A 13315-nucleotide genomic window follows, 5' to 3' on the forward strand; every position below is an offset into this window, starting at 1 on the left:
ATTTTTGTTTAATTGTACTCTTGTGTACTTCCGTTTAAGAGCAGTCATTCCTATTATTACTCTGTAATTGTTGATGACCGTTAAATACTTCATAGCTTTTAAAATATTACTATTTCTATTCCTGTTACAGACATGTGGTGCAGATCAGCTAAACAAATGTCTAATTGTTCTTTGCTGGCTAGATTGTAGAGGAAGGGTTTTAGTACAAGACTAAACTTTATCAGACAAAGGAACTAAAGCTGAATATGTTCACTGAGTAAGAAATCAAGAAACATTTCTATCAGTTTTTGTCTGCTCCCAAGGATTATTATGATAAATCATAATGTTCCAGTTAATGTCCAGGTTTGGTTGTCTGGGAGGCAGATTTCTGTCACTTTGAGTATAGAAGGGATCTGTAAGTGTACTCAGGGAAAGCACAGTCTTATAATAATGGGAAGTGATGCGTGTGTGAAAGGAGAGTAGAAATCATAATTATTTTCTGTACTATTTTTTTTCAGATAACAAAGATCACACCTTGTGGAAACTGCACTTTATTTTAGGTATGTAAAGATGTCACAAAGAAGGTGATCTGTCTTTAAACTCTCTTGCTTCTTCTGACAAGTGTTACTCCACCAGAAGTCATAGTCTGTAGAAGACAAATATGCATAACTCGTGTTTCATTTATACTTTAGGAAATCTATTTATAGCTAAGAGGCTAGAAGTTTCTGTAATTCATGTATAAATCTATCTTATTCCACAAGAAAATACACTTACAGTACCTGCCTATAAATATGTGTATAACATTCATATCAAAGAAAATTTTTTTACAGAGCCAGTTCTGAAGATGGAAAATCTAAATATAAATGCCATCATCAACTACATTTTATTGCTCTGTTTTAAGAGGTATCATAGATACTACCAGAACGATCTGCTTTCTGTAATAGAAATCCACTGTCCCAAATAGTAATGGGTTCTTTTGCCTGGTGTTTTGCTTACTTAATGTTAGAAAAGTAGTTTGAGATACTCAAAATGATCTTAGGAAATTGTATGTCCAAAACATATAACTTTAATGGAGTTAGCTGTCATTCTTGTAGTAGTCTTTACCCAAGTGGACACTTCTTAGAAGCCTAATGACCTTAACTCTATAGAGAAAAGCTCTTCATCAGTACTGAACAATTTAGAACTAACTAAAGAGCTTTGAAGAATTGTAGGTGGAACAAGTGTGTTGTAAATTTTTAGGTTTGACTCAGCCTTTACTTTTCAGAGCCAATGCTGTGGATAAAGCTAAGGGTGGAAATACTGCTATTGTAATCTAGAGGAATTTATAAGGAGTCTTTCTGCAACATGCTCAGCAGCTAAAGCCATTCACACTTCAGTGCCTAGAATTGGCCCCAGGGTAGTAATTAATAAAAAGATTTGTTGAGCAGGATGCATCAAATATATGAGCAATGTTTAAAGGAGAGTCATCTAGGGCAATTAGTTTTAATAAGAAACAGGAATGGTAAAGGATACTAATAGTATTTTCCACTAACTGTGATTAGTTTGAAATACTAAAATTCTGTATCTGCAGATTTAAGCACCTTTAAGGAATTCTGCAAGTAATGTAGTAATTTTGGGGGCAGGATTTTTTTAAGGTGTTGAGCCTACACTAGGAGCTAATCAACATAGAACATTTTTTCCTTCAGCATTTTTCTTAATATGCCGTTATTTTCTAACGCTTACTTACCTCCACCATTTCACTTCCTTTAATTTCTTGCTCATGAGAGAATTTTTCCGATTTGCAGACAAGCTTCCCATTTACCATGTTCACAGTACACTGTTGAAGCAGATTTAAAAATTATAAAAAATTTTAGGTTTTGGAATTAAATTAGAATAAGTAGAGGACTACATAAATAGGAAATAAATGATACCGATGCTTCATAATCTCATCTGCTAACTTAAACTGGAGACCACAGCATTTTAATAAGAGTTTTAGAAGAAACATTCTGTTTGTTGAAATGATAGAAATGTGTGCTAATGGAAATGGTACAAACAAGTTTCATTCATACACAGAAACTGAAGGATGAATAAAGAGATGCACCCATTCCTGAAATATGTTACCTTTAGCTTTCTGCCATCCATAGTAGTAATGTCAGCCTGTTTTCCAAGCGTAAATGAGTTAGTTACAGATTGCTTGGGTGTTTTTGATGTCACAACAAAGTCATCTCCTTTTTGTTGTATTTCAACAATAGGCTTAATATCTTTGGCGGCTCTGATAAGGTCATCTGGCAATGCTGTAAAAAAGGCAAAAAAGGACTTTTTCTGTTATGAAGTAATGTGTTGATATGAAATAGTAGATTCTTTTCTCTGATAAAGGTGCAAAAGATACAAACCGGTAATAGAAAGTGATGTCCAAGTTAAAAGACAAATCATGTTTTGGATTCCTCACTTCTCTATGGGCATATTGTTCCATTCCATCTAGTCTGTATAGATTTTGATACTATATTTGTTAATCTTGTGTCAGAATACGTATTGTTTCTTTCAGTAACGGCTTGCCGTGTGATGACATTTCTTCATGAAGAAAACCATGTGTTTTGTATTTTGTTTCCCTCACCTCTTCCCAGGGATATTGGAGGTGGGGCTTATCTGTCTAGTCAGAGCTGCAACAGTGCAAGTAACCTCAAACTACCTTATCAGGGTGTCTCTAGCATGATTTGAGAGTATCATCTTCAGCAGCAGAGGGATTTGTTCAGGCTGTAGGGCTAGGCTTTTCAACTGTAACTGAGTTTTATTCTACTAAACATCTCTTATATACGTTTAAAAACCCCAGTGTGAATGTTTTGCCAAGATAGTCAGGAGGCTAAGTGCATTTTTATTAATGTAGGCACCTACTAAGTCTATTAGTTACAGATTACCAAACAGGTATAACATACAGTAATCCCTAGTGCTGTAGAAAGTGCCTGCACTACTAATAGTGCATTGGAAATCTGTATATGTCATTGACAACTTGTTTCTAGTTAAATGTATTTATAAAGTTATGTGTTAATCAAAACAAGTTGATTTCTGATATGCTGCTTCTTTCATGGGGAACTCATCTGATGTTAAGATAGGGATATGGGGGTTATCTGTAACCTTTCTACATCTATCTGTATGATTTTCAGCTTCTTTTCATTTCCAAATTAGACATAACAGACTTACCTGGCAGGGGGTAGTTTGTCATACAAACAAAAGAAAAAAACATAGAAATACAGTAATAAAAGATGTCATGCAAAGTGTGTGTTGTAATCCGAGCAAATTATTTCAAAAGTAACTCGACACTTACCAAGAGCTTTCAGAAACTCTTCATAGTTCTCTTGAGCGTAGACCTGCCAGGTTCCATTGAATGCCATTATGGATGTTATAATGCAGTTTAGGGCGGTGATGCTAGCAGGAGAGTGAGGGCTTGCCCTGGTCATTCAGATGCTATTTATGGAAAGGGAAAGGCTAGCCCGAATTGTGAGATGACTGGCTAATTATTAACCATGAAGTAACAATTATTAATCATTTATTTGTTCTTAATGATCATAACCTCTAGTTCATTCTGCTTTGTAGAGAGTCTTACCTTGACCAGCTGGTTTGGGATGTTATGTTTATTGTGGGTTCCTGAACTCGGGTAGTTATTCATAATTGTTGTAAAGTGTTGCATGGATTAATTTGTTTTCTTTTTGTTCACAACTTCTATGTTTAATACATTTCCTGTGTTTTGGATAGAATTCTTCAGATAAAATGGCATAATTTACAGTTGATGCAAGGTAATTACTGTCTTACAGCAGGAACTTCCTAATTATCACAATATTCTCTACTATGGGCACTTGGACCTTAAAAGGTGGGAATAAAATCCACAGCTATTTCTTCCAAAATTGTGGGCCTCGAATTGCTTGAGGACAGGGAAAATCATGTTGGAGTGGGACAGTCAGTTATGGCTTTATCCAGTAGATGTCAGTAATGTGCATCTAAATCTGTATTAAAGTCTTTTTTTTTTTTTTTTTTTTAAATAATCACTGCATACATAGACGATTAAAGGTAAAATAAAACATGGAACATCGCTTGGAGACTGAAATGAAAGCAGTAAATGAGATGTATTATTTTTCTTCTCACCAATTGCACCAAGAATTCCTCACTCATTATAGTTATTGAGTGATATTCCTTGCTGTCTGTGCAGGCATGACTGTTGATTTTGGAAGACATTCATTAGATTGTGTCTTGCAATTATATTGCTTAATTCAAATAGAGCCTGTATCCCAGGGGTAGGTGACCTTTCTAAGTTAACTTTTATTACCCCATATCAGTCAGTAATTCTTCTATTTAAATAGAAAACCAATGCTGAGCTTTTTCTTACAAATTCACAACTTTTTTTCAGTATGTAATTTTAAAGAAAATTCACACACAAAGAGCCAATTTTGTAATCACATTTACATATGATAATACCTGAGTAGCAAGGATGAGGTACTGATAATGAGTAAGGCCGTATTTATGTGTGGGGTGTAACACACATGGCTCTAAAAGGTACACGTTTATATTGGAGTTATTCTAGGACGATTCATCTGTTTTACCATAGAGTAATGTTAATGATGCCATCAGAAGGGCCTGCTTTTCTTCATTCACTGTAAGATGAATCTAGGTAATTAGCTAAGCTCTCACTTTTTAGTATTATTAAATTTAATAATATAAATTATATACATTTAATTTTAAGTAATGTCTGAAATGTAACTGCTTTTGGTCAAATGATTGGCAATCCTGTACAGGATTGCTGCACCCATTTATGTTGACACTGGAACAGCAGTGTCCCTCAAATAACCGGGAAAAATACTGCTATTGTGAGGACAGTTTATACTAGTTTGTGGAGCAAGGTAACATGCTATTTTGCTGAATAAATGCATTTAGCTGGATGGCTGTATTCGGAATACAATCACTTTTTTATCTCTCACTGACACGGTTTTACTGGTAGAAGATGGGACTGTAGCTGTGGCTTCAGAGCATTTGAGAGGCCACACTTTTTCTACATCCAGAATAATCTAATGTAAGTAATAAACCTAAAAATCTCTTTAACTCTAAAGAATATAGGTGTTCAGTAGTATGGAAGGATCTGGGTCCACCTCTAGATGTTCACTCAGTCCTTTTGTGTAAATGTATTACTGCGTGTCAGTATATATAGAAGCTGAATGTGTTCCTCTGTAAAGAACCAAGCCTTGAAAATGTCACTGCCTTGTTTTCTTCCCATATGGCTTAGGTTTGTAAAGGTCCGTGCTTCAAGGCCCTGATTCAGCACGGTACTTAGGAAAATTCCTAACTTCCCCCACGCAGGCCGACTGATTTCAAGATGGATGTACTTGATAACAGTGCTGAGGTGTCACCAAAGGTATAAATTTAATAATACACACACACAAGCATATGTCAGCTACAAGATAATCAGTAACACATAGTGATTTACTACAGAAAAACTCCACTGAAAGCCTGGTTCTCATATGTGAATCCTCTGGTATTTCCCACAGAGATTTACTAGGAAAGAGTTTCTCTGTAAGGTGAACATGCATGTGTGCACACATGAGAATTGTTTTCCAGCAACTACCAAAATAAAAATACTAAAATATTGCTAAAATAAAAATAGAGGCATGAGCCTGAATTTTAGGGCAGAGACACTAAAAGGAATCTGAAGGAGTTAAATTCCTTTTAAATTCAATGAGACATAATTGACTAATTCATTTAGGCTTTTTCATTATAATCCCACCCGGGACTTACTCTTCTTCCATTCCTGTTGGTATCTCTCCATGCTTATAGACACTGATAGTAACCTGCCCTGTTTCAGAACCATACTTATTCTTGACATAGATGCTGTATTTTCCTGTGTCTTCATTGCAGACTTTCTCTATGGTAATTGTGACAACTGTCCCCTTCACATCCATTTTGTAACGATCTTTAAAGACGATAACCTTCTCATTTTTGAACCAAGTGATTTCTGGGTAAGGATCTCCAGATACACAGCAAGTTAAACACAGGGTCTATTGTAAAACAGATAGCAGAAATAGATTATGAAGATATAAATGAGCAAGGAAATTAAGTTGATGAGAAATTAAGAAAAAAATAAATTCTCTTAGATTTTTCAGTAGGTGAGATTCTAGGGCTGTCCACTCCTTTTCCTGATATCCTCCAGTATAATCAGGATTAACCTGACTGAATTCACTGGGCCTGACTCATATTTGTGCTACTGTCTTTTTATAGCTTTCTTACACTGTAAAGTGACACTGAAATAGGTACATGGTGAATTTGCAATTACTTTACAGGACTTTTATTCTGCCTGTGTACCAGTAAAGGGGAATGTGACTCAGAAATATAAGCAGCAAGTTGATATGATAGAAAAATCAGGTCCAGCACTTAAAAGCCTTAGTCTAATCCTATGAAATGGGAAGACAACAGAAAGGATCTGGCTGTGAAACAGACCTAGGAAGCAGTAACATCTGAAACCTGCAAGAACGACGTTCTGTGCCACGAAGAGCACCTATATGTGCAGAAGCATGTGCATGTTTGGAAGCACCATCAACAATATAGGGGGCTGATACAAGTATTGCGGAGGGTACCGCTTCACACCTTTGGCGATTGCAGTAGCTCAGAAAAGCTCCTGGGAACGTACAGGAAGGGAAAACAAGTAGTTTTCTCCCCATCAGTTATGCTTCTATGTCTGTGCAAGGGCCAATTATATGAACAGTTACTCAATATTACCTTGTCCTCCATGATGGTGGCAACATCTGGCAGACCTTGAACAACTCTGGCACGACCTGGGAATGAATAAATATGACCTTTTAGTTTTACATATCGGCGTACCACTTGACTTTGTTTCGCAGAGGGAAGGAAATTAATTTACTTACACTTTTCTGCTACTGCTGCTTCCCTGAAAGTGAGAGAGAAAATTATAGTGGTTTTATTTATTAGGCATTGTATTCTCAATACAGGATATGACACTCAAAATAGATTTAGCTGTGAAAGTATTTAGGCAGGAACTTACTTTAGCCTTCTGTGCTCAGCCAAGGCATCTTCAAAGGCTGCAAGGAATGAAAAGGTTTTAGGGAAAGTTGCTGATTATTTCATTTGGCTTAGTAGATTTAACATAGTGCATCAGTGCTGGAATTACAGGTATTTGTGCACATAGATATGTATAATTATCATCTAGACAGTATCTATAGCTGCCTTAAGGAGATACGAATCCATTTATATACTACTGAAGTTAAGTGGGGCCTAGTATTCTCCTTCCAAAGAGAAGTCCAGAGGAGGAAAAAAAAAAACCCACTTTGAACAGTTTGGAAAAGTCTTTGTAAACCTGAAGACACATTCTCTTTTCCAAGATACCACCTGTAAGCTCTGTTGGCCTATGGAGGAATCGGACACATCCCAGGAGCAGCTGCCCTCCCACTCATCCTTTCCCCAGGAGTGCCTTATGCTATGGCAGCAAGGCTCCCTAAGGGCTTCAGTCCTTTCTGCTGCGCACTGCTCCTCTCCCCGTGTTTCCTCTGACTTCTATGGGCAGTTCACTGTCCTTCTTAACCCAATTTCATAGCGTGCTGTCATGGAACTGCGGCTCCAGCTCAAATAAAGGAGGGAGGAATTACTGCCTGTGATTTGAAGGAATCTTGGAAAGCAGCTCAGGTATATCTCATTCCTATGACGGTGGTGTTTGACTCAGCTTACCTTGTCCAGACAAGTCAGTTGACAGTTTGCGAGAGTTTTTCCCATCAAATAACTCCAGGGTGTATTTTCCCTTATCTGCATCTGTTGGGTTCAGTATGTGAAGCCAGATCTGATTCATTGTGCTCCCAGCTTTCAGTCTGTCACGGCTTTCCAGTTGTTTCTCCCTAAATAAACAAATGATACCATTTCAATAGTATTTAGCAGAGCTCTATAAATTAGAGCGCTAACTTTTTTTAGACCTATACTGGTTAGAATAAGAGAGTGGGAGTCAGGACCTCACTGTTAATTTCATGGAGAGCTACGTACTCAGTCACTTTTGAAAATCTCATGGGGCCTCTAGCTGTGCCTTTAGGCAGTTTGCCAAACCTCTACAAACTCTATAAAAGACCTTTCAGTTCTTATTTAGGAGATTAAATAGGATTTAGATGTTGAATATTTGTAAGCGTTGAGCCCTTAAACATTTTTAAAAATTGGCCTCCTTATATACGTGTGTAGGCAGTATCTAATAAACCACCATTTCTCTATTTCATGAAGACATTATGAGGCTAAATTAGCTAGTGTTTGGACAGAATTTTATAACGTTTGGGAATATTTGTTATTCAGAGTGGGGGAATAGAGTTGTTTAGGGAAGTACAAAGTAGTAGAAATAAAGAATTTGAAAAAAACAACTCCTTTTCCTGTATGTAACCAAGGTGGCTGTAACTGAGCAGTACCTTAAATGCATCATTATTATTCTAGTAAAGATGATCACTTATAAATATTTCTGCAGTGCTAAGATAAAAATAACATGACTGCTTATTTTGGAATTCCCAGACATGTTTCAGGATGCAGAGTGAATTGTGTTTTTCAGCCCTTACTAAGACAAATCTACCATTGCCTTAAAAAGCTATGGGCTCAGGCCCAACATGTTTAATTTTGATGATAAACAGTTACATGCAACAGGACTCCAGAAGCCTTGCAAATATCTTTTGGGGACTTACTTGTGATACCAAGTTGTTTTCATGTAGTCTGTGTAGTACTTCACATCTGTGTAGATTTTGATGCCTTCTTCAGTAGGCTGAATTTTCAGAGGTGTAGCAGAAAGAGCTAATAGTATAATTGAAAGACTGAAATTGAGGAGGACATTCAAGAATGCACAATTTTACATGTTATGCAAACAAAATCCCAAGCAACCTATTAACATTTCTCTCTGGAGAATGTGGCTAGCTGAAAGTAGGATGGTATTCTACCTCTTGAAGACCCTGGATCTTTCAGCAGCTGGTAGAAAAATGTCAGCATCTCTTCTAGAGACTTGGGTCTGGAGTGCACATCTCTCAGATAGAAATAGTACAAGTTGGCCAAATTCACATAGCAAGCGTTGTGACGAGCAGGCTGCCGGCACGTAAAGGTCACAGAATTAATTTGTAAGTGCAGAGGATTTTATGTCCCTGGGTTTATTTACTGACCATCCTCCTTGACAGTTTGAAGGTGCTTCTAACACTAAAGGAATAGTAAATGGGTGGTATTGTAGTTGAGCCAAACCCAGGAACAGCTCCTGAGCAGTTTGCTCTGATCGTAGCACCCCACCTTTCTCCCCTTCCAGTATTACTGTGTCAGCTGATGAGAAAATGACATACCACTGATCCTACACAGCTCCTTGAGAAGGTCTTCAAAGGCTGCAAAGACATAAAGATTTAAGTGTCTATAAATACAATATTTAGCAAATGACATCTGATCTACCAACTTAATTTAATTATGTTTAGAATGTATTATATCTAGTAGTTACTTGTTTTTTTCTGTTGCAAAGCTTACTCAGAATGGAATTTTTGCCACTGACTCATTTATTTTCAGATGGTGTTCTTACTATATTTAGATGCTTCTATCTTCCTTAGCACTCAACGTGTGCAACAGTCTGCCACGCAGAAAGCAGATTTATGTATCAGGTTTAAATGATAGATTCCAGATGTCAGGGTAGGATTTAATCTTGGGAAGCAGAATCTTCTGATTGATGCTGAGTTGAAGTGACTGAAACATTGCTGAGCTTTTAACTGTGGTGCTTGACAGAATTTATAATGCGGTCATAGCTTGATAAATGACTATATATGTAAATGACATTAGAATGTCAGAACTGCATATTTATTTTTCAATTTTCAGAGCGTATTCAGAACACTGAAAAGTGAAGCAGGAATCTGCAGTAACATGTAATTGTTTTTCCACTTGATGTTGTCTTTAACAACTATTCTGTCGTTGTAATTCAGCCTAGAATTTTTTTCACTGGTTGGGGATGCAGAGTGGAAATGGAAATTTGTTCTCCTGATGCTTTGGAGGACTGGCTGAACTTCCAGGAGTGAAAAGTTTTCTGTGGATTATCAAATGAAGTACAGTATGGACAGATGCAAAAAAAAAGCTGTGCAGATACAGAGGAGACTTATTCTGTTCATTGGGCTCTGTATAACTCTTGCAGAATAAGAGACTGTTTTACATAGTGCATTTTATGACTCCAACCTCACATGAAATATTTGTGATTTTTAAAATGATCAGCATATATATATATATATGCTATAGTAGATCATGAAACTCTTTAAACTTGACCAGTAACTTTTTATTCAGGTTTTAATCCCTATAAAAGCATGTAGGTACTATGGTAATGAACAATGCAGTAGAAAGTTATGAAATTTGTTTTTAAATCCAAAATTAATCCCAGGCAGGGGTGTGAATGTGTATTACTGCCTTATACAAGGTTCTCTTACCTCCTTTTGTGAGATCAAGTTGGGTGTAGTCCTCTCCTCGGTCGTCTGAAACAAGTGCTTTGTATTGGCCCTCATCTGCTTTGGTCATCTAGCAAATATGTAGGTACATATATAATATTTATTAAAAAAACCCCAAAACCAAACACACGCACACACACCCCCAACAGAAATTGCACATTTCATTGAAATAGGGCAGGATTTGGAAAAGGGGGAAAAGCTGAGATTTTCTTCTTCCCTCCCAATGAATTTGGCTGGATGGATCAGAAAGGAGGGCAAAAAAGGCAATTCACCCCAGAGTCTCCTTTGAAAGGTTAGAGCGGGCCCTGGTTGATTATGAACTGATATCATATCAGTTAATTATGATAATCAGTTATGATTATCAACTGATGTTGTCAGTTATGGGAAGTCAGTATCTCAGCTTTTGCCCTCAGTCACCCTGTACCACTGCGTGCCTTTAGTGGTGTAAGGTACAGGTATGTCTGAGACTCAGTGATGATGAATGCCCACTGCTCCATAAATTTTCCTCGTGTTGCTTTGCCAGTGCTCTTGACTTCCAGCCTGCAGTGTTCCTGCTGGTCCTCAGACTTGTGTGAGCAGAGATTCCTGTTCACATACATTTATCTACTTGTTTTCTATAGCTGATTGGGCTGTTTGAAGTTAAGATGAAAAATCAAACCCAAACAAGATTCAAATTAGCCACGCAGAGATTGCACTAAAACTCTAAATGCACCATCAGGCTCCCTTTCTCCAGCTGTATCTTCTCTGAAGCAGAATTAAGATTACAAGGAGCATTATATCAGCTTGTCTGGCCTTCTCTATAGGTCAAGCCATAAAATTTCATTCAGTTACTTCTGTAATGAGCTCAGTAACTTTTTTTTTTTTGTTACTAAAGTTCATCTCCAGACTAGGCAACCAGTCCTGATCAGAAAACCTGAAAAGCCCACACTTTTCTTTTTAGCCACTCAGGACATGTTAAACTTTTAACAGACACTCACTCAAACATCTTATTTCTAATTCAGATCTATCTGACTATAATGTTAAATTGTTTCTTCTTTTGTGCTTTTCTCAGCATTTGTTAATTTCTTTCATTTGGTGGGCGTTACCCAAAACACACATTGAATGTTAGTAAGATCAATCCATATTTTTTGCATTTTCATGTGATCACCAAAGCCTCTGAGTTGCTTTATGTTTTTCACCTTTCTAATACGAAGAGTTCCTATCCCAGTCTGTGGATCAAACACACCACCTGCTCGTGCTTTCTTATTGAAGAACCATTGGAAGCTGGTGTCCTTTCTCAGGTTTGTTGCCTGTTTGGACACAACATTTAGAAGTCAGGGTCCCAAATGCATGTTATTTCTGAATGCTTTGATGTCCTAATATGAAACATCACTTGCATTAGAACATTGCTGCAGAATCTTAGAAACTGCCTTCTTTATTAAAATTTCTGTCCAAGATATACCATCTCTTAACTTTCATTGGTCTGCAAATAAGCATTTGGATGAGCACTGTTCATACCCTTCCCTTAAAATTCACATCTAAAATTTAATGCTAAAGGAATTCAGACTGTGCAGTTGCATCACATAGCTGTATGTACCTTGCAGGTAAGGAGTACTTCACAGTTCTCAGTAACCTTCCATTTCAAATTCTCTATAAAATGTGGACCTATAAAAGAAAATAAATGTCTTTTGCAGTGCATTTCCACAGCTCTCGTGTTATCTACAGAAATGCCTCCATCTAGCGGTGAATCCCAGCAGTGCAGTCTGTAGGGAACGCTTCACGCCACTGAGTTTTGCATGCGATAAGCACCACAGTTTCGAGCATATAATTATTGCTGGTTTTGTAATATCCTTAGGTAGCGTATCTTTGTTGAGGAATCCTGCCTCCAAATGTAGTTAATAATGCTGCCTAACCAGTCCTTTATGACTCTGCTTTGCATCAAGTCAGTGTAGGAGTTGATAGGTATTTCCCAGGTGAATTGCAATAGAATAGAAAAGCCATGTACTTTCTGTTTTTCTTCCTGATTCTGGGAGGGTAAACTGGGGGACAGATTCCTTTATATACACTTTCATCTTATACAAAGCATCTCTGAAGACAGGAGACTGGACCTATAGTCTACTGTGGTATCACAGTTGTTATTAAGTGAATATTTTTATCACTGCTAGAAGGGGATCACCTTTCCAGTTGTAGTATTTTTCCTCTGAAACTGTTTTATAAACTTCCTTATTCATAAATATAAGATGGAAGATAAAGTGAAAGTGGAATGCATGATTCTTTTTAAACTTATCTAGAGAATCCTGTTTACTACAAGGAAAGTGAGTGGATCTTAATTACATGGTATATATTCAGACTGGACAATTTTCAGAATTCAAAAATGTTCAGTGTTACAGCACTGATGCAGAAGATCTATACTGAGGATTGTGGCTAGCATGGCTAAAACTATTTAAATAAATTACTTTGATCTTTAAGAGCAGGGCGGAGTATCTTAAAATAAGGACTCTTATCCTAGTGTATTAATCAGCTTAAATAATACACTTAAAAAGATGATAAAGGAAATTATTTAGAGCACTCAGTGAAACAGCTTTGCTCAGGTTTTGCCATCCTGTTGGCATAGTTCTGGCAAGTCATTAACCTTCAGCTTATCTTACCCTGCTTTTTCTTCCATTCTCTCCGTTTTGCATCAGCCTCCTCTGCAACTTTAGCAAAACCTGTGAGAACAGCAATGGTCAAAGTCAACAAACCCCCCGCTATTTCTCAGTGTAACACTTTAGAAATTTCTGATCACAAAAGGTATTATCATTAGAGCTGTGATATTTGTTTATAAGACATCTCTAGTGCATGAGTTACCACTGGTCCCCACTGAGAACCCTGAACAGATGAGTACCATCATTCTTTCATTGTACTGGTTGCTC

At 37.1% G+C, this 13315-nt stretch overlaps 2 protein-coding genes across 3 annotated transcripts in view; both read right to left on the minus strand.

The window, feature by feature from the left end:
* Positions 1–514: 514 nt before the first annotated feature.
* On the minus strand, positions 515–3396 carry LOC143169686 (fatty acid-binding protein, liver). Its single transcript, XM_076357224.1, has 4 exons — positions 3281–3396; positions 2080–2252; positions 1706–1795; positions 515–625 (listed from the first exon to the last, which is right to left on the minus strand). The coding sequence occupies exons 1-4, from the start codon at positions 3345–3347 to the stop codon at positions 575–577; spliced, it is 381 nt and encodes a 126-aa protein (XP_076213339.1). The 5' UTR covers positions 3348–3396; the 3' UTR covers positions 515–574.
* A 1944-nt stretch (positions 3397–5340) lies between these two features.
* Positions 5341–13315, minus strand: part of MYOM3 (myomesin 3) — a 29075-nt gene continuing 21100 nt past the window's right edge. For both annotated transcript variants that reach the window (XM_076357138.1, XM_076357137.1), the window contains 11 exons: positions 13052–13111; positions 12001–12068; positions 11603–11713; positions 10407–10494; positions 9294–9332; positions 8658–8763; positions 7678–7841; positions 6998–7034; positions 6861–6883; positions 6715–6770; positions 5341–5996 (listed from right to left, as the gene is read on the minus strand). In XM_076357138.1, coding sequence (XP_076213253.1) covers positions 5733–5996; positions 6715–6770; positions 6861–6883; positions 6998–7034; positions 7678–7841; positions 8658–8763; positions 9294–9332; positions 10407–10494; positions 11603–11713; positions 12001–12068; positions 13052–13111 — 1016 coding nt within the window. In that variant the 3' untranslated portion in view covers positions 5341–5732. The remainder of the gene's footprint in view (positions 5997–6714; positions 6771–6860; positions 6884–6997; positions 7035–7677; positions 7842–8657; positions 8764–9293; positions 9333–10406; positions 10495–11602; positions 11714–12000; positions 12069–13051; positions 13112–13315) is intronic.

The sequence above is a fragment of the Aptenodytes patagonicus genome, chromosome 21 (assembly GCF_965638725.1).
Source record: "Aptenodytes patagonicus chromosome 21, bAptPat1.pri.cur, whole genome shotgun sequence".
Taxonomy (NCBI): Eukaryota; Metazoa; Chordata; class Aves; order Sphenisciformes; family Spheniscidae; genus Aptenodytes; species Aptenodytes patagonicus.

What these genes read in the sequence shown, in the direction of transcription:
- LOC143169686 (XM_076357224.1), bottom strand. Translation starts at nt 3,347, where the DNA reads ATGGCATTCAATGGAACCTGGCAGGTCTACGCTCAAGAGAACTATGAA. An exon ending in AGAGTTTCTGAAAGCTCTTG is followed by an intron (nt 2,253 to 3,280) that starts GTAAGTGTCGAG and finishes CCTTTTTTACAG; the next exon opens with CATTGCCAGATGACCTTATC. An exon ending in AAGGAAGTGAAATGGTGGAG is followed by an intron (nt 626 to 1,705) that starts GTAAGTAAGCGT and finishes TGTCTTCTACAG; the next exon opens with ACTATGACTTCTGGTGGAGT.